This window comes from Bombus vancouverensis, chromosome 8 (genome assembly GCF_051014615.1).
Source record: "Bombus vancouverensis nearcticus chromosome 8, iyBomVanc1_principal, whole genome shotgun sequence".
NCBI classification, from domain to species: domain Eukaryota; kingdom Metazoa; phylum Arthropoda; class Insecta; order Hymenoptera; family Apidae; genus Bombus; species Bombus vancouverensis.
In genome coordinates this window covers 15,091,525-15,116,467 of record NC_134918.1, presented here as the reverse complement: position 1 = coordinate 15,116,467, position 24,943 = coordinate 15,091,525, and the positions used below count along the sequence as shown (strand labels likewise).

The window sequence follows — 24,943 nt, the reverse complement described above, 5'->3', positions numbered from 1 at the left end:
CGCTCGATTCGACAAAGGAAAAGCCCGTGGGAGCACGGCACCCGAGTACTTTCTCAGGTAACATTCTCCATAGGCGTCCATCGAACGTTCCTCTCTCGCCATTTCTTCTTTTTGTCCTCTTGGTTCGAGGGCCGTTTGAAAAATCGAAACGTCGTAGAGAGTTCCCGGGGGAGAGCGGAAAGAGAGGGATGGGATCGCGTTTGCTCTCCTTTTCCGCGGGACTTTATCAGGACACACTCGGGTTGAAGCGAAACCTCGGTTTTTGCGTTGGACGGGGAAGTACCTTGAATGGGGTTCCAACGTTTTCGTGCTGGCGGAACCATCTCATTTGCATAATGCTGTTAGTACTGCTTGGGTGGCGATGCCCCCGCGCCGCGGGGCGAGCGGTGGCCGCCAGACCGGCGGAATTGCACTTCGGGAGAAAGCGAAACGACGCGACGCTGAAACCAGACCAGGCCTACGGTAGTGGCGCGTTTCGAGACTGGAAGCGTGTCACTCGAAAGTGAATTCGCTTTCTTGCCTTGAGCCACGCTCGTTGCCTGTTTCGTTTTGTTTGGGGAGAATACTACGCGACCAGACGTGTTCTTCATCCCTTTTCGCACTGTCTAACTATGCGATCCGTTCGATGTTCGTCAGCGATTATCGATCGAACGTGAAACTTTTACTTGCGCTTTTATACATTATTTTATAGATAAATTAATAGATTATTCAAATGAACTAAAGTAAGATATAACGGTGATTTGAAATAGAAGAATTTATTTATTCTTGGTATCCTCCTCTCGCGATTTGTCTCGAAAATATATGACACTGATGAAAGTCATCACATGGATGAAGGTCTTTTATCGTACCGTTGATCCCATGCTAAAAAGGGTGAACTGGCTACAAGCACGCTGAACGGGGGGATTTTGAATGACGGGCACGTTCCTGCAATATGCATAACCGGGACTCGAACACGGGAAACCTCTTTGTGAGGCGCGACCGGTCCACTAAATCATTCATTGCCTTGGACCGTCTCGGATGACTAATTAACGCCGCTGCAGATCGCTTTGTCGAGACGTTCCTGCTTACCTAATCAATATAATTCCTGTCTGTATTTATCCGATTGATAATTTTCCGAGCGTGATGGACAATCTCAATTCGCTTAATCAATTACCACGAAAGTAGCCAATGAAATTCAGTCAAATTTCCAATTCGCTCTGATCGCTCCTCCCATCGGAGCTTAACACCGTATTTTCAGATAACGATCAGCTCGAAATATTATCTCTAACGTCATCGCTCCTGAGACAGAGGGTTTTCCTCAAAATTCCTCCCAGTAAGAGCAAAGACTCTTCTTGGAGTATCCTTAAGACAATTCACTTCGCTTCACCGTTCGATCCGACGCTATAAAAATCAATTTTCCTCTGCTGCAACGAAGCTAAATAGTCTCTCGAAGTCGTCTAACCCTCGGGTAGACGTTCCTCTTTCTCCGTTCTTGGATATGTTGCAGCAGTTCCCTGGCGTTCGTTTCCTCCGTGTAACGTCGTTATTCGAAGATTGACGCGTGCCCACGCGAACGAGCCTTTTCAGACCGATTGAACGATTTGAATTAACGGTCGATAGAGGAAGGGACAGACGGTCGGGGGGCAGGTTTTTATCGGAACCGATACGGGAGTGGTCGATGTCCCCGGTTAAGGAGAGGCTATAAACCAGGAGTTGCGAACAAATCAATGTGAGTGCTTTCGAGGCTGAGGACGTAACTCGGGGACGATCGAGGAAAGGAGAACAGGAGAAATGGAGAGGGTCGCTCATTTACTTTGACGGCCTACACGGCCGCACGTGAACCCCCGCCACGAGAAACTATCAATTCGAGACCATGGAGGACCATTTCCCTCTCTCTTGGCTTCAGTTAACCCGAAGAAAGCTACCCTTGAAAGCTGCCTTGAATTCCGCGTTCCGATCCATGTGTCGGTTTTATCACTTTTATCGAAATGCGAGTGAAACTGAAAAGAGAATCGTCGACATCTTTCTTCGCTTCGTTCGTCTCGAAAAAGAGAGATCAATCTAGATCTAGTGGAAAGTCGCTCTTCGAATTCTTTGCTGTTGGAAAAATCGATAGTTAATTAGAAACTGGTAACGACCAACCGTTTCGCAACCATTCGTTCCTTTCTATCTCGTTCTGGGGATTAAAGTTTCTGAAACTCGTGGAGAACCAGAGAAGCAGGTCCGGGTTTTACGATGAGAAAGATTTCGCGAGAAAGCGAGCGAGGTCTGCGGTTGACAGATCTCCCTTGGACAACGGAAGTCCAGGAATTGAAAACGGACGCGCACCTAAGAGGAAACACGCCTCCTACCAGTGGAAACTGAAATCGCTCTGCGAGGACTTTCAAGTTTTATAGACCGTTCGGGAACGCGTCTGGACGAATGGTACTCCAATCGACCTTAATCGCGTGGACCGTCGTATAGCTGGTTCTTAATCATTTGGAAAACGTGCGAACCAGAATTTTTTTCTTTTTTTTTTTTTTTTTTAAGAAATAAGGAAACATTAGCGAGGCTTTTAACGAGTCCATGGTCACGCGTAGTCGCTTAACGAGGAAGCATTGTCGAAGTTGGTGGGAGGAGGGAAAGATTGTTGCCAGAAGCAAGAAACTCGCATTACATGGAGGACAATAAAATCATCGTGGGCCAGCGGCCGTCTGGAGTTTAAAATTAGTGGCGAACGCGAGACGGAACTTTCTCGCCGCATAAAAATCCATTGTTCTTTTCAAGTTTCTTAATTGTCTCGCTAACCTTACGACACCGTGGCGAGTTCGTATGTCTCGTTGTAACGGCGCCATGGTTCCGTCGAGGAAGTAGATTTTAAGCTGTCATTCGGTACTAACAAACATCAGATGATCAACAGTAAACATAAAGAATAATTGTTATTCGACGTATTCGAGTCTTGTGTATATTCGTTTTTAGAGAAATAGATGTCGATCGGTATGTCTCTTTAATTTGGAATGCGAATACATCGATGTTGATTTGATGCAGTTCACGTGGCACGCTGTTAAGTGAATGAAATCCTTCAGAACGAAAGCATCTGCCTTTTACGCTGTTACCCAAGACAGCGATACAAGTACCGAGAAAATATTCCAAGTGTATCGTGGCCGTGACATAGAGCAGCTATTGACAGGTGAAGTGCCTCGCTAGCGGAGGGTGCATTAAAATGAGGATCAGAGAACAGTAACGCCTGGCGCTTGAGTTCCTTCGCAACCCCTTGCCGAGCTACTAAAAGTTATCGTCCTGACTCAAGAAAAAAAAATAGACTATCATCGATTTCATGGTATATGGGCGCGCGGGGATGAATCGGTAGCCTCGTTTACCATAAATTTTAACAAAGGATGGATGAAGGACGGGATACTGGCCCCGGGCCAGCGAAGAATTGTCGCGCAGGTTCGAAGAAAAAAAGGTGCAAGAATAATCGGGGGTGGAGGGTGGGCCAAGGGGCAAGGACGGTTTACGAGCAACCAGAGGGCACGGCAAGTCGGTTTATCGAGTCTCGACCAGTGGGGCTATTGAATGAACAGCCGTTTAACCCAGGCGGCGTATTGTCGGACCAGACATCACGGAAATTCGACTCTCTACCCTTCTGACTCGTCTCGTCCCTTTCGTCTAACCATTTCATTTTTTTTTCTTCTTCCTTTTTCTTCAGCACGTGGAAATAGCTGGTAGACCACGTCAACACTCGCGTCGAAGAGGAATCTCATGCATCTTTGATGCAGCGTGGTCCTTCTGCACAGGCGTGACTGCTGCTGCGACTTGAAGCGTACGTGGCTGAGACACCTTGCTCGAGTTTACACCGCGCTACCGTGTATGCTTGCCTATAGGGATTCCGTTGATTCTGATATTTTATTCGGTTTTTTCTCTCGGCTATCCGTTGTCCGTTTTCCCGACCTGGGTCTCCAAGGATTTCGGATAGATTTCTCTTGCGGCGGTTTCAGACGTGAACGTGAGAAGCTAACGTTAGACCGAGCACGTACGTTAGCGCGTAAACGCAAGCATATTTAATGGACAGGAGACCCGGGACGTGCGTTCTCTCGATTTCGAAGCGGTCGTAAAGAAAGTGGAATGTCCCCGGGTGGAATTCGCATCGATTTTCCGGCAACCGCTTTCGCTAGCGCGTTAACGCGCGTTCGGTGGAACTGTTCGTCTCTCTGCAGATCTTATCGACGGTTCCGGGTAATCGTCGGTAATTAGATGGTGCAAATTATTCGGTGCGCGCTCCGGTCTGGATGGAATTTATGGGAGCGTCGATCGTGGCTCTCGTGCGATACCATGCGATGAACTCTCATCATGATCCGATAGATTTACCGTCAATTTGTCCTTCACAACTGTGTTTTTCGCTCTTTGCTCGTCGGAGGCCTCTTAAAACATCAAGATTGGGTAAATAAACGCACACTCATTTGCCAAAAACGTACGAAACTTCATTTGCATTCGAAAACCAATATTGATCGCAAAGTTACACAGAAAGAAAGTGAATCGAAGCTAAGAAAACACGTCCAGTCGACTGAATTTATTTGCAACCTCGACCAAAAACCTTCCTTTCGCGTCACCATTTTTTTGCCATGCACCCTCCCACCCTATAGCGTACGCTGCGAGCTGAAATTATCATTTAGCCCGCGAGGCTACAGCGTATCTTCGTTTAGTCGGCCAGGAGACAATTTACGGCACTTTCCGCGGGCCCGGCGTGCTTAATCCGCGCCTTCAGCCTCGAGCGTTTCCCCGCGACACAGTCGCTATTCCACCACCTCTGTCTAACGTTGTACGCATGTGTACGTACCTAATATACGAATCGCGTTTAATCCCGAGAGCCGGCTCCTGCACGCGACAACGCGAAACCAAGGGAATCCGTGGCTCGACGAACTTCAAAGACACGGCAGGACCGTGCAGGGTCGATTCTCGAGCCACTAGTCGAGCCCTTAAAGTGCCTTTCGTGTGAGCAATCGCGCTGTCGCGAACCTGTAAAAAATGGATTGTAGCGTAAATTAGGCTGCTTTTGTCGTAAGCTGGCGTATTTGCCAGAGGAAGGCGATCAACGGATGGCACGTGACGCTGGACCCTTTTTGGCTTCTCCGTTACCAGCCAGACGTGGATTAACTCTGATAACAGAAATAGCGCGAACAAGAGTTGTCTTTATCGTTACATATCCCAATCCATTTCTTCTTCCTTTCTGCCTACCTTTCTTTCAAGCGTGAAGTTTTCTTTTTCTTTTTTAAATCGTATTGAGATCGGAAATTCGGACGCACGCTGTTAACACAGTTTGTGATGAAGACACGAGTATTAACATCTTATTCTTCCACGTTCTTCTATCTGCGTTCATCAGGCGCGTAACATCTATTTAGCCTTTTAATATTTACGTGAAACCACCGACGACTCTATTAACGCCAAAAACGAAGCCGTACACGCGGATCGATAATTGAAACGCGTCACAAATCAACGTCTACACGCGTGTACGTACACGTGCCATAGGCGCCATGTCGAAGCCATAACGCAATTTGTCTGCGCTTGGGGGCAACCGGCTTAAAACGTTTTTTTTCCTAGAAAGTCACCACTGCACGGAGAGAATGAGACTCGACTTTATTAAGTGGAGAGTCGAAAAAAGGGGCGTAGGACAGAAGGCCGGTTGTTCGCTTTGCCGAAATTTTCAGCAATTTTTCATCCCCTTTCGCGGCGGTCCTCGTGAAGGGTGGACGACGAGTCTCGGTCGTTCTCTTCTTCACGGCTTACTCCCTCATCGGTGCCAGTTTAGCCGAGTAATAAATGACACACGGACGCACCTACTTTTCAATCGGACCTTCTAAGAGTCAATAAGTGTCGACGGATGATATACAGTCCCGTGCGTGGCGTAATAAGGACGCAAGACGTTCACGGAGCAGGGCGGACTCGAAGAAAATTCTACGAGCGATTGAAGAAATTTTCTCGCCGTTTGTGATATAGGAGGATGCGAAAACATTACACGTAAAACTGAGTAGGAAACGAATGAAAAACGTGGAATAAAATTCCTCTTTATGTTATTACAAATTCCAGCGAAAAACGTAGGTACAAAATGAGAAGCATCCACGTAACGTTCGAACGCGTGAAATTCGTTCATCGCTGAGTCCAGGCAACGGCTGAATCGTAAATAATCCTTTTGCGGTGATTTTGTGGCTAGCACGGATACGCCGATGCACGTATACCACCGGCCACGTAACAATACTGCATAATAAGCAACATTGAAATTAGGCAGGCCAAGAGAGTTTTAATATAAATTCATACGAGCCAGCTTCATGAATTATTCACCGGCGTAATTTGGAAAAACAAATGCCGAATAAGCAACCCGTGCGTACCATCTACGCACGTCACAAAGGGGCGAGATTGTTTTAAACGCTCGTGAAAAAAGTCATAAAGCTTGACGTTTCAAAACAACCCACGCTACTCGCACGATTTTTAGTCTTATTTTTTGTCAGATATTAATCCACGGTGGTTGTATGAATATTTAAGTGGAATTACAAAAAAGTCTTCGCGGCTTATTTCAACATTAAAGTACGGAGAAAACCGTGGTAATGGACAAGTTCATCCGAGAACGATTCGAAAGAAATGAGCGGATACGTCTCACTGATGCATCAAAAGATGACGTTTCAAATTGACGGTACAACTCGTCGGCTGCGCAGCTCGAAGAAAAGAGCGCGACAGATCCGTGTCCGTCTGACGCGGGGTAAATTGCATCCCGAGTTACCCACGTATATATGCGACCGGTCTTTTCGTCGGCAAACATGAAAGTGCACTCTCGTGAGTTGGCAACTCGCGAAATACCATTAGGAGCGCCGCTTGCTCCGTTTATTAAGAGTTATGATCGTACGAGACACTTATTAGTATTAGGTCGACCACGTTGCACCGCGACGTGAGAAGGTCGGTCGCATCGATGTCTAACGACGCGTCTGCCACCGCTTACAACGGACCTAGACACCAGACGCGTTTAGCCACCACGGCCAAAGGTAGCATCATCCTGAAATCGAAGTTTAAATTCGAATTTGAATTTGTAAATTATGAAATTGTTGCACACAGTTCTTAAACACGGTTCATAAATTCAGAACGAGTTCGATGGGGGGAATTTATTCAATCGACGAAAACGTGTTCGTCTTTAAACTCCTCGGTTCCCACTTCGTATCACGAGTACGCTTTCTTCGATATTCGCTCCCTTTCGAATGTTCTCGCGCAGGGGAGGATCGAACACGCACCCTCGATGAACCTAGTTCCCGATGGCCCGGTAATACCGGCATCCGGACCACTTTTCGCAGTTTAACGAGACGGCCTGGCTCGAACTTGATCTACGTTTAGATATTTTTCTCATCAGCGCTCGGCCCGGTAAACGGCTCGCAGCCATCGGCAGGATACGAGCGGACGCTAGACGTCGAGGGGTGGCATGCTGACTGCATGGGGTGGACTTGACAGAGAAAGAGAGAGAGCAGCGCAGGGCCGCGCGGGGAAGACATATTTTTCTTGAAATTTGTCGCGGCTATCTGCCCAAAGGGATCTACCCTCGCATATAATTCCCAGCCGGAGAAGCTGCAAATCTCCAGTTCTCTATCTCTCCAACAACCCCCTTTGCTCGACCGCCCCGCCACGCCCAACCCTGCGGCTGATATAAACGTTTAAGATTTCTACGTTTACACGTCCTTTTCCTCATCCGTGTCACGAGCTCGACTCGGTAATAAACGCGAACTAAACACGCCGTTCCTTCGCGAGTCTCGCGATCCGACGCCTCCTCGGAGCGAGGTAACGAGTTCAGGGTTCAACCGTTCCTGTATTTTACGCGGAGTTAATTTGCTCGTAGTTGAACGTTCGAAGTTTGTTGGTCTGCCCGAGGGGAACATTATGCGAGTTTACTTGCACCGGAGATTTGACAGAAAACGCGCTATGTTGCTCGTACGTTTGTGGTTTGTATAATAGTACTTGCATGTGTAGGAAGAATCATGGGATCTCAGGGCCGAATAGGCCGTTTGACGAATATTTTATTCGTTCCTTTCTTTATCGATCTTTGCATGTATAACTTAAACTTGCCCTTACGGAGGAATTTTTGGGACTTCCCAACTTCCTAATGTTTTACGGAAATGAACTAATTCCTCCATAGATAAAGCACATTTTCCCTGCGGCGAAATTTCGTAAGTTCGGCGCAGCGATGATATCCGTTATCGTTAATCCGACGCGTTGGTATCTTCGCCAGGGGCGACTGAGTTATGCAACGGAAGAAGGGAGCGCCATATTTCACGTAATCCTCGTCGCGTGGTTTGGAGGGTCTCGTTAAGGTACAGCCTTGCATTCGTGACAATCGTGGCACGCGCTCTCATCGCGCGCCATGGCCATTTCTCTAAAATATATAGACGTAACCAGCAAGATTTGAGGAGAACGAATGGAAGGGTGGTGGAATGTTCGTCGCGAGACGTCTGAGGATAGTCCACCAGAAGGAAGCGTCGGATAAAGTCACGCACGCTATTTAGGAGCGGATTTTGTACGGGAAGTGGCATTTGGACGATCGTCACGCGCCTAATTCCACGTGTAGCCGTTGTCCCATCTTTTCTCGCGCTTCTAACTTGAGGGCTTGCTGTGTCATAGTTAATGCGTATAAATTAGTAAGCCGATGTCTCGTGCGAGATAGTATGAGGATTAGTCGAAGTCAATTCGTAGGATTTTGCTCTACTGGATATTATAGAAATTCCAAGTAATGGTTTACTCTTCGATTCGCTTTTTAACACGTTGGTCGCCCAGCGTGATTCGGCTAAGTCCGACCGCCGGTACGCAGAACGTGAACAGAGCGACAAGCGCGAATTCATTGTTTATCGCCTTCGATTCATCGTAAAGAAAAGATTATTTAGTTCCGAAATGGAGAAAGCGATAAGCTTTGCAGTTGGAATATTCCGAGGGATGTCATGGCAGATATCTCAGATTTTTCAATTAGTCGAGAAACTTACTTGTGAGACGTACATCAGTGATTTTTTCACCCTCAAAATGTTCGGTACACAGCGTGAAAATATATTTGAAAGTGAGGAGAGTAGTGATGACGAAGTCTACGACTATTGCTCGAAGTGCCCAAAATGGTATAATGTGTTTTTAATATTTTTATGTTGTATATCCTATATGTAATATCCTATATTTAATTAACTCGAACAAGAAGAGCGTCACCCAAGTACGGGTGACGGGTCTCCACGGAAGTGTACCCGTCACATGGATATGGGAAACTCGTGCTACACTGCAACTATTCAACGTACGACATAAGTCAGAAGGGTGTCAAAAATATGTCAACGTATCTACTGTATGCACCCAACCCCAATCTGGGTCAGTGGAGTCAAGGTCGTCTTCTTTAATTCGCCGATTTCCTATGCAAGTTACCCCTCGTTGGCACGCTGGTGGTGGGGCTATGGAAAGACGCGTAGCCGGAAAGACAGTCGACTGTGAAACTCGTTCGCCGGCAAAGAAGCCATCCCCGGACAAGCTCCGATCCCCATGAAAGCGTACATATTTAACGTGACCCCTCGTGAATAATCGATGCGCGAAGGCGCTAGCCATTTGTACTTCTCCGGTTGCTAACTGCGCCTGCTTTAAAGATTCACGGGAAACGTCAAGCCGTCTCTTTTTCCGCCGCCCTGCAACTACAGTTGTCTTCCTTAGCCGGTAGAAAGTTGAAAACAAGGGAAGTCTCGTGCAGTTTCTATTGTTTTCTCCTGCTACGTGTCTGTATTTTCGTGTTCTTTCTACCTTTTTCGATGAGAAATTACATCAACTCCGTCATAAAAATTGAAACTGAATTTTCAAACGATATAGGTATCAATGACTTGCAACGATTTCTTGGCAGCTTTCCCCCGATTGAATCCTTTAAGGAAAACAGATTAATTTGTGATTCTATTACCAGATTCGATCATAAACCAAGTCCTTTTTTTCACAGAAATATCTAAAATGTAAATGACTAGTCGCGTAGAAGTCGGGTTCGAGCGAAATCATCTGTTCAGAGTGAAATAAATCGTAGCTATGTTGGAGAAGGGTCGCGTTCGTTCCCGTGGAATTTCAGTGGAAGAAAAGGCGAGCGATTGAATCGTCGCGGGTCCTGCCTCTTCCACAACCTCCTTTCTTCTCTTCAGAATCTGCTTGCACAGCCTCCTCGTAGATCGACGCGGATACGGCTCATGAATAAAATCGTAATTTTTCAGATTACCTTCGCAACAGATTCTCGACTTTGAGGGAGAGCGGAGATCGTGCGATAACGGGCCTCTCGAAAATCACGCGGCAGTTCCCAATGTATCGAGTTTTCATTTTTCACCGATTTCACCGGCTACCTGCTACCGGTCGAGAAGCAAGCGTCTTTCTCGAAGCTTGTAACACAGCCTTGCCCGAGTATCGAGCGAATGTAACAACCTGTCTCGAGCTCGTCACGCGAGTAAACAGCTTCGGCTAATGAAAGCAAAACAGGGAGCTCGCGAGTTCACTGCTCCGCTTAGAATCGCGCAGTACGACGTTGACTTGGGATTTCTCCGCGTGCTGCACTCCTTGAGAAATTAATAACGTCGTGAAATTAATGGAAGCTCGGCTCGTGAAAAAATACCGAAAATCGTCAAACGCGAGTTCTCGAAAGTAAAAAAGGGAACGAAGGCTGCGGCGAGAACGAAACGTCGTTTGTCGCGGTTATGGAAGAATTCCGGAAAATGCTGGAAAACTTCGCGATTCTTGATACGGCACGGTGCACATGCGAAGGAACAAATAGTCAATCTCCATTTGCTCGTTCCACCTGCTTTCCTCGAAAGACAAATTTCCACGAACATTTACCCGCGCATGATCAATTTGTGAAGTGCACCAGACACCGCGATACTTTAACGTCTTTCCTCAGCCTATACTCGCGAATTCCCACTGTGCGAGATATCGAGACACTCGGCCAAAGAAAAGATACTCGTCGCGACGCTGATGCAACTCGAGCATAAAAATCTATCAACCTCTCTCACGAGTATATTTCGATATAAAGAAAGTTCCTCTGGGTTCTCTTTCCACGCCTTACTCCGTCGAAAGCGGTTTAAACACGTCGACGTTACTTGTAAGTACGGCAAACCGAAAATTACCGTTTTAACGTATATCAGACGATTCGTTCGCGAGACAAACTCGCGCGATTTTCTACTTCTGCTCGTAGACACACGCGTACATTGATATTAATGTTGCTGTTTCCCTCCTCTAGTTGGTGGATTAATATTAATCGTCGCAGGTCGTACGTGGCCGTGTTTCACGGGTCGGACGTACCCCGGGAGATCTGTTCCTCCCAAAAACATTCATCCTAGGACGCCCCTTCGAGAGAGGAGTATCTCTGTGCGCGAATGTTCAACGTCCTTGAAAAGTTGACTCGACGTTTTCCACGCGAGGGAGAAAGGATTGGTAGAAGGCCGTCGTTTCAGCCTACGGAACATGGTTTTAAGAAGTCCCTGGTGAAACGACGATGCACACGCACGCCACCGCTGCTCTCTGTAGTTTACGACCCGAGAAACTAACTACTCGGTAGCACCGCGTATAAATTTTACAGAAACACTCTCGTAAATATCGTTCGGGAACACGTTGATGTTGTTTCGATGGCGTCGATAACGGACCTTTTCCGGCGAATGAAAAGTCGACGTCCGCGTCCGTTCGATCGAAACCTGCCGTTAATGACACGTCATTCGAGCTGAAATACATCGTTGGAATAATTGTAGCGCGAAACGTTCGCGTTGTCGCTATTCGAGGAGCGCGAAGCCAAGATGAATAGGAGGCGACGCGGTTTTCCGGGTGTTGGAAACGAACGATTCGCGTTCGGTCGCGAATTCCGCGAATTTAATGCCGCGACGAGCCATTACGACGAGCCATTCGCGAATCTGCGAATGCACGCGACTCGCGATTGCAACCGCTCGACCTTAATTCGTTACTTCGCGAGTACGGCTTTCGTAGCATGTCATTTTCTGACCAATTATCGCGTGGCTTTCGCGGTTTTATTAATTAACGACATCGCTCGCTGCGACGTAGCATGTGAGTGGCCATTCATAGGGAAGCTTGCTACGGGCGAGACTGTCTGTAAAACCGAGCAGTTTGCGGAGGGGAAAAATAAGGAACCAGAAGAAAAGCGAAGAAAAAGAGAAAAAGGAAAATACTCTGGTCGGGGATGGAAAAAACCTAGCGCGAACGAGAAAAATTCGTTCGTGTTCCACTTGCTCGACGATTTTCACGTTTATCCCGAGCAAGGTCCAATTGTACGTTTAACCGAGTTATATAGCGATAAGAGATATTTCGGTGGCTGAATTATCCGTGCGATTATTCCTTCGCGTCTGCCTACCTGGTTGACTGCTGCTCGATTCGTTGCAGCTCTAGGAAGAAATAACGCGGGCGAATTAACTCGTTCGAAACGTTCTCGGTTACACCATGGAACGGATTAACTGGCCGTGGTGCGGTTTGAAAGCCACGTGTAACGCATTAAGCGAGTGAAACGTGAACGTAATTGCATCGTAATTAAACCATTAGCGGGGCTGGGTAAAAAGAATAGAGAATGCAGGACGAAATCAAAATGCGTGGCAGGTTGCGTAGCAGAGGCGCAGAATGATTTCGGGTAAATAAAGCTGTTGCGCTCGCAACCGGCATACGAATACGTCGGGAACATTTTTACTCGCTGGTGAACAAACGAATCAATTTTTTCGACATGCGGCCGATGCCGCCACGCTTTGCATAATCCAGCTGAAGCAGTTGGAAATCTAAATGGCCACCGGCGACACGATTGGTCCTCGATCTCCGGGCTCGGATCCACGAGGGATTAACCCTTTTTTATAAAATTATAAAACGATATTTCGCCAGACATATCGAGCTTTCACAGCCCGACGAACCTGCGCTCGATCGTTTCGGATTTATAAAAATACTTTCTTTTTTCCTCTAGTTCGTTAATCACCGTTTTCCACCGGAATTATGCATCAACGTATTTCGAGTGCACGTTTTTTAACTGAGTGGAAGCTCGGTTGAACTTTACTCGGTTTACGAGGGATACATGTATCGTTAACTATTTCGGAGAACGCTTTCGATTTTCGTCGGTCGGTCGAGTATGACCGTTGGAACGGATCGATCGTCCGTTTCGTTTTTACCGTCGACCAATTAAATTTGAAGACTCGTGATCGATAGACGAAGTATCATAAGAAGTAATAAAGAAATAAAAATATGTATTACGGGGATAGCAATATCTTGACAGAAAATTTTGTACAATATTGCGTTTGAAATTTTGAGCAGAATAGTTGCCAAATACTCTCTAAGACAACGTGGAAGATGGTATCCTAGGCAAGGATGAAAACCAAGGGTGGAGGTGTGGCTGTTTAGATCGGCAAACAAGGTAAACCACGCCATTATCGAAGATCGTCACAATACCTGAAGACACTCCCCCGGGATCTCATATTCTTGAAGACGCTTCAAGACAAAAATGTCACGAATTTATGAATTATGAATTAGCACAGTATAAGAACACACGGTAATGGCGTGACTTTAACGATATAGCATTTTTTTTCCTTTCTTATCAGGATTGAACCGTCACGGAGAAGTAGCGAGAATAAGAGAAGCGAGAAATAACACAGTTAACGTAAGGAGTTGTAAGGCAGATTAATTCTGAATAGTAGGCAAAAGCTTTTCAAATCTTTCTCTGGGAAAATCTGGTAAATATTTTTTCCAATCTTTGTATTTGATTGTACGGGCATGTCGCGTTTCCCTTTCACACGATCGAGTGATTGTTTACGCGCGAGAACGCATTTCGCTAGAGAAACGGCGACGCAAACGCGGATCCCTCGTACCTGTTGAAGACTCCAGGTGCACTGGCGTGTAAAGAACGTAGCTGGCGCCGTACAACTCGCTCATCCCTAGGCACCGGCTCGATAATTCAATACACAGGGAAAACCAACGGGGTCCGCTTCGTCTCCTTTCCTTTGGCATGTTGCGCGTGAACGCTTGTTTATGCGGATCCAGCGACGGAACACGGGAAATTGAATAAAGTCGAAGAGAACGGTCTACCGTTCGGATACATCGAGCGGAATGATATATTTGACAAGTTCGCCTATTGCTACGTGAATATTACATGCGCGATAGCGAGCACCGTCTGACCATACACGCGCCGCTTCCACTTCGATCCGACTATCGTTTCTTCCTGTTCTTTCCTTTGCTTCTACTTTGTAGGCGGCTCCTTTTTCTCGTACGCGCGTCTGGTACATCTCTCTTAATCGTTCCTCTTCTTCTCACTTTCACCTTCTCGCTTTATGCGTTCGCCTGTATTTGCATCTCTGGCAATATACATCATACGAGACATCAGATACGACTGGAAACGCTAAACTACCGTTTCTGTGTAATGTGGCACGAATACAAACAGCTCGGGGGAACAACGAGCGAAACCAGAGAGAGAAGAATGTCTTTGGAGTAGCGAATCGAGCGTGTAATAGGAGACATAATTGAGCCGGCGCGGCCTCCGAGTGTTTGCGTCTGACCACTCACGGGAATGCATCACTTGCCTCGTCAATCCTCGATCCAGGTCGAAGTGTTCATTTGAGAAGCGCCATACGATTCGACGCTTTGCGTGAACTCTCGATATCGGCTACATATGTTCCGTGACGCTTGTCGTAACTTTGCAAATGAAATTTTCTTTGAAGAATCTATTATACAGTGCTAATTGATTCGATGCTTCATTTAGAAATAGAAATATCCATGTTAATTAGATACTTCAACCTGGTTTTCTTTCTATTGGATATATAAAATACAATAGACAAAAAAGACAATAAAAGACACAAAATTCGTACGTTCAAAGCGGGGTAATACTCTTCAAAGAATAAAAGGAAAAATAATATCGTAAAAAACGTTATCGAGAGCGGCAGCGAAGAGTTATCGGCGATTCAATTGAGTGAGTACGTGTATTAATTTGAAGAATCGGGACTCATCGACCCGCAACAGTATCTTCTTTTTCCTCTTTTCTTAGAAAGTACGCGTGCGCCGTGCATCACGGTGTTCGTTTATGAATATGTAGAGGGTGCTCCACCGGTGGTGGTGGTGGTGGTGGTGGTCAGACACCGGAAAACTCTAGATAGCCGGCGCATGAATATGCTAAGCGCATCGCGGGTTCGAGGGCTAAAGTAATTCTTTTTCTCGCTGCATCGACCCCGGGCGGAGGCCATCCGTCCATGCTGCCAGAGAATGATTTCGCGCCAGCGGACGCTTTTTTTCTCGCAATATATCTCGTCCACTCTTTATCTACTTTCCTTTCACCTGTGACACACTGGCCGTCAGAAGCACCGTCGAATTTCATCTTCCCTATCGGAGAATATCTTTTTCGTTTTCCATGTCCGTACGTGAAATACATGGCCGCGAATGTCGCGAAAATCAATTGCCCCAAATGGCAGAAACGAACCACGAGAATTCCCAATACGATCGTACTATCTTTTCCATCTTCGCGTTGTGTTTACTCTGCTTTAAGTATGCTAATTTATTAGATTTATAGGAACACGTATCGCGGCGTCAAGTTCAGGATCAAAGGGTCGTGTGCAAGGCTTGGGAATAAAAAAAAGGTTGTATCGAGCGGGGCCAAATTCGCGTGACGCGTGGCCGTTAACGCGACCGTGTAATTATCGTTCTAACCGGCGTGCGCGGGCATATTTTTCGCGACGTTTCAGCGAGAGAAGTGAATAATCAAAGACCAGAACCGTCGACAAGGCCTATTTTCGCGATCGGCGCAGCGCTGCGACTCGGTCATTAACGATGCAAGATTTAACGCGACGCGACTCGGCTCGCCCCGAGGTGAGTGATTTTTTACAAGGTCGCGATTCCCGTGTCGTTTCTCGGACGGAGGAAAAGAAAATGGAAAAAGGAGGAGGAGAGATAAAACAACCGCCGATAATAATATCTCGGTGGCGTGACGGTCAACCATAAAAACCGGCGCGTAATTGTTGTCGTCGCTGGTAATTGCACGTATTTCTGCAATACGGACCGCTTTCCTGGCTGACTTCCCCTTTCTCTCTTTCACGTTCTCACTCTGTCCCTCCGCTAAGGCCAATCTGACGATCGATGTGCTAAAATCCGAGATAAAGCTCCAACTTTCCCTTCGCTCGTAATTTTCGGTTTTCATATCGAGGAACGGGCTTCGTGACGAGCTGCCGTAACGAAGGAAACTGCGCGATATTAATGTCCAGGTTTGCCGATAGTTTTCGGCGAAACGGGAACGTATTCCGGGAGAAAACGTTGTTTTGAAATTATTCTGCGCTTACTATTGTCCACCCCATCCCATATGGGATTAACGGTCCACTAAAATCCGTGTTTCATGGGTCTCGTAAAAGTTATCGTTGCGAATTCTCGACCAAAGAGCAACAGATCGGGTCAAACCGATCGGTCGATATCGCGTACCTCGAATGACTTTGATGTCATCAACACGACGGTGGTAAGATCTTGTCGGGAGTGAAGTATTTTACGATGTCTGATGATGAACTGTCCTCCTACGCTGTTGATTCTCCTTGCCAGCCGTTTGGTTTCGTCTGTCCATCGTGCCTTTCCGGCTGGGCTTTTCCCGGGGCTTTTTACCTGACCTCGGAGTCATTAGTTTTACAGCTCGAGAAGGACACGTAATTGGGAATCTCCTAAAGAAGGGAATGGGTCTGTCCGTGCCATAAATTAACGGCCACTCAAAACTCCGAACAGTTATAGTCGCTAATGCGTTTTCTTCGAGCGTTAGAAAGAGGATAGCAACGACGATTAATCCGAGTCGATAAGGAGGGAAAAACATGGTTGGGAGAAACGAGACGTAGATCGTCAGGGATATCAACGATCTTTAATCCTCGTGCATGATTCGAGACTTAATCCTCGCTCGTAGACGGCAATCGTCGCGTCTTCGCCATCGAGATTTATTGCCCTGTGGCTTCAGGCAGACGCGAGAAATTTACATTCCCGGGTATACGGCGTACGTCTTGGCTCACGACTGTTTGAAGCTGTAGCCAAACGTCGGATCGTCTGCCCGACTACTTTGCTCGACTCGACTCGTCGAAATTACCAGGGATTACGACAGTTGGCCAGTTGCGTTTGGAAACGCGATGAAGAATTGCCTCGCGACGATCAATCACGCGTTCTCCGGTAATTTCTATCGTATCGGATTAACAACTTATCATTGGCGAATAAAGGAATACACTCGATGGTTGTATCCATTGAGACGAGAAGATAGAACTTACAAAAGATTTCGGGAAACGACGAGCCTTGATCTCGACGACAATGTGCCTGCGTCTTTGCGACGTCGTCTTGCGACATTAAACCTTGGCTCGCGGTTACGTTTATCGGGAGATGCGTTTCTCGTCTGACTGGTCGTTGACGACGATCACAAGCGACGAGGGAATAAAGATAGAAAAGAGTCAGGGTCAGGGCAACGCCGAGTCCCGTTTTGATTATTTTCCGAGGCACGACGAAAAATTTCACCGTGGAACGACCGACAGGAGTCTTAATGGACCTCCTGGTGCGCGCCATTATGCTCAAAGGATGAAAGGGTCCTTCAAAGGATCCTTGGCTCCACTTTCATTTGCATTCGGGATTGGAAGAGGCCAGCCTCTCTGCCGGTTGCTTCGTCGGGCTAGACGATTATCCCGGCCGCGGCCGACGGTCCCGGTCTCGTAATGAAAAATTGGGTCAGCGGGGTTAGGGATGAGGAGTAAAAATGACAACGATAACGGAGGAAATAAGCGACTAGGATCGGAGGGAGGGAGAGAGAGAGAGAGAGAGAGAGAGAGAGATAGAGGGAGAGAAGAAAAGATTCGACGGGGGGTGACTTCTCGGTGGAACGAAGTGGCCCGAAATTAGTTTACCTTTGGAAAGCAATTTCTTCCTTTTTCTTAGCTCGTGGCGTGCCTCGCTTCGCTTCCTGTCGGACGTAAAGGCTATTTTTCCCGTTGCGGGGCCGTCGATTCCTCGGAAAGATTGCCGCGGAAACGAAAATAATAAAGGAACTACGCACGATCGAAGAGCAATATCTGCTAACGTTCCGAGTAATATCGGCCACGATTGTTCCCGGTTCGTCGTCTACCTTTTCGATCCCGTTTGTTTTCCGTGTACACCCCTGTGGCTTTAGAAAGGATCTCCTGTCTGTAAATCCTATTTACTTTCTCGACTTTTCGAGGTAGAAAAGTTGCGAACAGAGAATCGATGTTTCTTCGAATAAGTTGAGGCAGAAGTTTCGGTACTGTTATTTAGCTTGGTAATGGCTCGGAGAAGAGCGAACGTATCGATGCGATTCGATTGTCAATATCACGAAGGTTGCAGAAAGCTCACGAGGATCGAACCGGTAATATCTTATCGAATTTCGACGCAGATGCAACTTTATCGAATCATCGATCTTCTTCTCCTTTTCTGCTTGACGGAGCAACTCGCTCTCTTATCACGTCCCGTTTCGATCTTCGCCATCGACATCTCGGTGAAAAATCGTCCGGTCACCACACGGAACTTTCCTTTCCGCTTGTAAAATCTGTTTACAGATTTCAGACCTTTGGGACATAATTTGTGACAATTTCTCGCCGGATTAATCCACATAAATCAGTCAGAGTTTCGAGTTTTTCCGATTCGACTGGCGGCTTGAAGAAGCAGGGAGAGAATGATAGAAAGGGAATTGATGACACGCATAATTCATGACCCTAGTCAAGCTGCTTTGCTCGTATTTGGATTGGCATAATCCGGCGGCTTAACGTTCGAACCACTGGAGCAGACATTTATCTCGCGCCCAAACTCGGGATTATCGCCGAATAACCTTTTTCCGGACGCGTAAGCAGCCGTAGGTGGCGGATTAATTACAACCAAACACCTTCTTCGCTGTGATAACAACCTACGGAATCGGATCAATCCCTCTGCTCGATTTCTCTGCTTAAATTCCACGGCTCGACTTTTCATTCCGCCAACGTCCTCGAAAGCTCCTCCTCTCGATGCCTCGGCAATTAAATCAAAGGGGAAATTCGTTCGAAACTTTCCTTCACTCGGTTTCAAAGAGTTTCCCTTCCCACTGGACGGAGCGTCACAGAGCAGAGCAGAAGGGTGGAACAGGTAGGGGCCGGTAAGCGAGTGCAGCTAAGTAAACCGCGCGTTTCAAGCTGTTCCTTTTCACGTCGCTAGACACCGCGATATTATAACATGTACACCCGCCATTATACAGCCATTACTACGCTACACCATTGTGTAGAAGCCGTGTCACGCTAAAGTAGCGTGTGGCACGCTTCTGCCGTACCTATCGCTGCTTGACTGACAACCCTAACCGAGCCGCTGGTCACCCCTTCGCAACCCCCTCAAACCTTCTGGCTACTAGCTGCGCCAGCGAGACAACCGCGGAGGTATTGCGTTACCAGGTTCGTTGGCGCGACATCATAATCCCCCGGTAAATCGTGAAATTCCACGACAACCGCGAGATGAGTGACGCACCGACCAATAAGGAAACTTGCAGCCGATGCTTCGTTAGCGCATGAACCACGAGAGATTTTTAATCGGCAGGTTATTTGAGAATTTCAGTAAGCAGCGAGAATGCCGAAGAGGAAAGCGAAGAAAAGGTGGATAAAGAACCGGACGAGGTGTAAACGAAGGGTTGCTGCAGCATGAAAGGGGACGTTTTTGCTCGCCTGTAACTGTGATAGTCAATTTATCATGTATGCTTCTTTATTACACGTTGGAGTAGTAGCTAACCCTCGGGAATGAAAATCCGGCTGGTAGCATTCTGTGTCTCGGAATTACGTCGTTTCAGCGAGTCCTGCTGCTCGACGAGAAAGAGGAAGGTTCGCTGGGTCGGTGGATTGCGTCCTCGTCTCAGGAAAATCACATTTGTCGGCGGCCGCGCCCCTGACGAAGGGCGTCGGCCCACCCCTGACCCATTTTGCGACGCAAATTTCATTCGAATAGCCCGAAGCTCTCCGCGTTACGAATTCCTCCGCTCTCCTCGACTTTCACTCACAGATGTTCGCCTCCAGGCCGAGTATTTAGATACCTCTATGCGTCTAGCTGGAACAGATAACCGGTCCCTTAAGGCAGAGATGGCTTCCAAGGTTTCATACACGGTCGTCTAAATTTCGAGCTGTCGAATCAAAGGTCTCTAACCGGCTAGTTCTCGTTATCAAACGCTTTATCTTTGCGTTCGAGAACGCGTAATAACGGGCTCGACGTTCGACCATAAGTCGAGCCGAGTTGGATGTGGCGAAGTTTCGCGACTGGTAAATCAGAAACTTGCAGCTCCCGACATCCCGCTACCTGGATATTTAGACTAATTATTATCAAACTATAACAGCGCGCTCGAGCGTAAGAAGTTGCCGCAACTATCTTCCTGTTCCTCGTCATTCCAGCGAATTTATAAGTGTTTACCTGACTAAAGGACGTCGGCATCTCTTGGTTCCTGATTAAACGTATACTTAAAAGCGTAGCTAGACTCATCCAACATCTTCTATTTGATCGAGGTTGATTTAAATCGGTCAAACAAGGAGATAGGATAAAATTTACAATAAGAAATCATTATCTTTGCATAGGTTGAAAAAATGAATTTACGTCGCTGACCTATCGACCTGATTTTTGTTTGATATTTCGAAAGCGCGCCGCTTCAACAGCGCGCCGTGTCGTATAGTTTTTCGAATAATTAATCCGCACGGGCCGATGAAAAATCCAAACTACGATCGAAGTGGCATAAATGCACCGCTGCATTATCGCAGGTCTCGTGTGATGGAAAAAAGCTGGTGCCGGGAATTTGATTACAGGCAGGAAATCGTTAACACGTCGGAAATCGATTACGTCCGCGCTGGGTACGTTGACGTGGCTCCTCTTTAAACAATGCCACGCTCCAGAACGGCGTCCCGTTAATCATGTTTTTCACAATCCATCCCTGGACGAAGCTCCGGGATATGCTGCGAAATAATAATATCTGAATGTATTTTCGAACAACTCGCGTTGGATTCGACGCGAATAAATTTCAAAAAGAAAACACACAGCCGGTGTTCCGACTATCTCGACACTGGATTTTATCTGTTGGATTAAAAAACCGAAGAGCACGTAAAGTAAAATTCGCTCGTACAGTGGCAGTGTAGAAACTTTTCTGTGGATTAACCTCTTTCGTTGGTTCGGGGAAAGCAAGCATATCGAGGAAGTTCCTTATCAAGCGTGTCGGATAAAGTCGTTATACGAGACAGAGAGGCATTAATAGCCGAAATCGATCGACGAGCGGCTCGCCTCGGGCCACGTTCGTCGATGACGTTACTACCGTTTTAACGAAGGGGTTGCCCGCCATCAAGGAATCGCGTTTTCCCTGCAGACGATGATTATTTAGATTATCTTGCGCGATCGTCGTGTAATCTCCGTGTAGCAAGAAGGAGAGATACAGAGAGAGAGAGAGAGACAGACAGAGAGAGATGGAAAGAGAGAGAGATAGAGATAGAGACAGAGAGAGATAGGCAGACATACAGAGACAGAGGGACAGAGAGAGAGAGAGAGAGAGAGAGAGAGAGAAGCTGCGTCTCGCAATCGCTTTGATGACATTCGCCTTCGAAGTTCGAATCCCCCTAGGGCTGCGTTTCGCCTCTCTTATAACGGGGCGATGCCGGCTCTTGTCGCGATTAAAAGCCAAAGCGCAGTTCGATTAATTCCGGTTATTTGCGTCGAGTCGATCGGCTGGAACGTTGGATGGTTTATTTGTCTCTCCCTTGCTGTTGCCTGTCTGTTTCATCCGCGTGTACCTAAGAATTGTTTCGAGTCTTTTACGCGTCAACTACACAGGCGACCTCGAGCATTTTCGTGACTCGTTCTTTTCCGAATCAACCTACAATGCACGTTTCACGGAGAACTGGAGAATCTCTCATGGTCTGTCTGTTCGTCATCGAAGCTGTGTGTTCGATGATCCTTGACCAAAGAAGAATACGCTATCGATGCGTTTCAAGAGACCCGATCGCGACACTCGAGTGATTTCTTTTGACGTGACAAACGATCGAACGCTGTGAAATGATGTCGCCAGACACGAGAGACTCGCGAGACAGCAAAACGCGAATTTGCACCGAAGTTCAGAGGAAATGTCACGATTGCGCGACAAGAGCAAGATCGTAAATTGGCGGATAATGCTCGCTGCTGCCATAAAACATTCCTATACTTTAACGTCCGTCCGGAAAACGACAGCGTAGCCGGTGTATGAGGCTGGCCGCGACTCATTCCCGTTTGGACGTTGAGAAATTAACGGCGACCTTCCGGCTCGGGCCCGTTTCCGGCGGCAGCGTCGCGGGCCTCGGTTAAAAGCGAGAAACTGCATCGAATCAACGCCTGCGACCACCGAACGGAACCGGCCACCCTCCGACCTCGCCGATAGAGACAATCACGATGATATCTTCTTTATCGCACCCACGTGTACGTTGCAAAGAAACAGCGTGGAACACCGAGAATCGCGAACCGCGGCGTCAACTTTAATCAGCATACGATTTACGCGGGTAATCCGTGGCGACCGAGCAGAAAACTCGAACAAAGGGGCGAAGGTTGTTGCACCGGCCTTGGAAGGCAGTGGATGCGAGATAAAGGCAAGAGTTATAGCGATAGTGGCAGGGAGCCGTGAAATTTAGAGAATCGGTGAATAGAAACGGACAAGTTGGCAGCGTGCCTAGGCACGGCCCAGCAGGGATCATTAGGGTAAGATTGAAGACTACAATGGAGTAAATTGTGAAGACGTACGAGGACGTCGGACGAAGACACTATTTATTAGTATTTATGCGAGTGTAGCGTCGCGTTGTCTTTGATTATCCAACAAAGAATCGTGGCTGCAATTTGAGATGTCGTGTTAGCAACGGACAGCGTTGCTCTTGGTCCGGTGCATTTACATTTACATTCCGACTTTTTGTTCGGAAAATGTTATTCGAGTAGTTTTCGTGGTGGCTACGGAGAGGTCAAAAGTTGTTTTCGGAAGTATTTAGACCGATGGTCCACGAGACCAATTAATTCGTGTAAATTTCGCGTGTGTCCCGTGTAGAGAGGACGCGGCGAATCGGTGGCGGCTAACTTCGGTCCCTTTAAAGTTTTCCCGATCGTTGGAGCGAGCGCCGATTTAGCTGGAATTCTCTTGGTGTTTTATCGACGGATGCGAAAAAGGTCCGGCAAGAGAAATCCACCGTTCACGTGGGCCATTCTTGCACACGACGGACAAACAGGATGGAAGGAGAACAGAAATGTATCCGCGTTGGCGGCTCGAGAACACGATTCCTGGAGTCGTTCGTGCGGAACAGATATCCAGCACCAAAATCAGCCTCGTTACGAGATATATGTGCACGTGGGTCAAAGGGAAGAAGGGAATGGAAGAGGGAGGCAAGGAGACAGGAAGACAAAGTGAATCGCGCGAGTAACATGCAAAACGGGAGATGAAAAGGAAAAAAAGGAAGAACCGAGAAGAATAGGAGGAGGAGGAGGTAATCGATATGCAGAGTTTTCTCAATAAGACTGGAAAGGAACTATTTTATTTCCGGTCGTTCGATCGCTAGCACTCGGTCTTCTCACGGTAAACTACTACGTACTGAGACGTCCGGCGTTCGTGGAAAAGGAAAAGGTATCCAGAGGAGTTGAGAAACGAACGGCGAGCAGAGAAAGAAAACGCGCGCCTATTTCCCATGTAGTTCGGTGTCCTGAACCGAGGCCGTTCCGTATGCAAAAGATAGAACGTGCGCCGCAATCGGAACGAAATCTCGAAACGCAATTTCCTGAACGGCCGACCAAACGGATGCAGCATCGCCTGTCCGCTGTATCACCGATGTAACATCGATCTTCGAGCTACAAACGCAGTTTTAACGAGCGCGTCCATGCATCCACTTCCCGCCGCTGTTGTTTCATTTTCAGTGTCTCGTCACGATACACTCGATCGAAGATGGACGTTTCTTTCTCATGCGGCACGCAGTGTATCACTTTCTGGACACTTCCGTCGCGTTACGTAACAATTATCCAACAAGTATTGCGGCGTAGCACGAAACTCGAATAGAGTGGTTCAAAGTGAGATTAGTCTCTCGAGACAGCTATGTAATTTGCCACTCGTAAGTCTGAAATCGATACCGTCTCTAACCGACGTCGAATCAACGTCGATCATTTAAACCTTCGAATCAGATCGACGATATCGGAAGCGAGCCTACGAACGGTGGCACGAAGCGTTACGCGTCTGGTCTTATCAAAGTTCATCAACCCGGTGTTGTATTAGTTTCTCCCAGACTGCTTTAAACGCCAAGAGAAGCAGCATGGTGGTTCATTGAACCAGGTCGGTTAATGTGGGTCGTCGTAATTCTAGACCCGACGTCTATTTTCCGGGCCGAAGCTGTCCATCAGATAATTCTGATGAGGCTATTGTTCGCCCGGAAGAAGATTTCATTCGTTACGTAACATTAACCTATTTCAGCGGATCCGCTGGACGTTTTCCTACAGAGGGACGATCTATTTTTGTCCAACTACTCTTTACTACGTTTACGACGGATCAACGATCCTATAAACGCTATTAATAGATTCGACAACTTCTCTTTTATCGCGAACATCGTTTTAAGCAACGGCTCGATTTTTTTGCTTGCAGGTGAAAGTTATGCTAAAAGTGTCACCCGGAGAAGGCGGTAGTTTTTTCAACGCGGACAAGAGGAAGAAACAGGTGACGCTGGTCGACCCAACGGCTGGACAATCCTCTTCGGCGGACGATCGAAGGCCGACCGTGGCAGCACCGAAAATGTTTGCCTTCGATGCGATATTTACCGAGGAGGACTCTCAGGTACACTCGATGATTTCCATTCGACTACCCCTTTCTTCCATTCCCTTTGCGAGTCCCCAATAATTCAGAAACAGCGATTTTTATCGTGCTGTTCCCCTCGATTGCCTCTCGAACTCCTTTAGAAAATGTAGAATTCCATGGCACGGGGTCTTTCCTCTATCGCGAGCGGGAAGAATCGTTTTTCCACGC

At 47.3% G+C, this 24,943-nt stretch overlaps 1 protein-coding gene across 2 annotated transcripts in view; it reads left to right on the top strand.

Annotated features, from left to right (window-relative positions):
* LOC117153750 (uncharacterized) overlaps positions 1 to 24,943 on the top strand; it is a 257,976-nt gene that overhangs the window by 202,295 nt on the left and 30,738 nt on the right. For both annotated transcript variants that reach the window (XR_004463667.2, XM_033328099.2), the window contains exon 7: positions 24,566 to 24,754. Coding sequence is in view for 1 of the 2 variants with exons in the window: in XM_033328099.2 (XP_033183990.2) it covers positions 24,566 to 24,754 (189 nt within the window). In the remaining variant the exon portion in view is untranslated. The remainder of the gene's footprint in view (positions 1 to 24,565; positions 24,755 to 24,943) is intronic.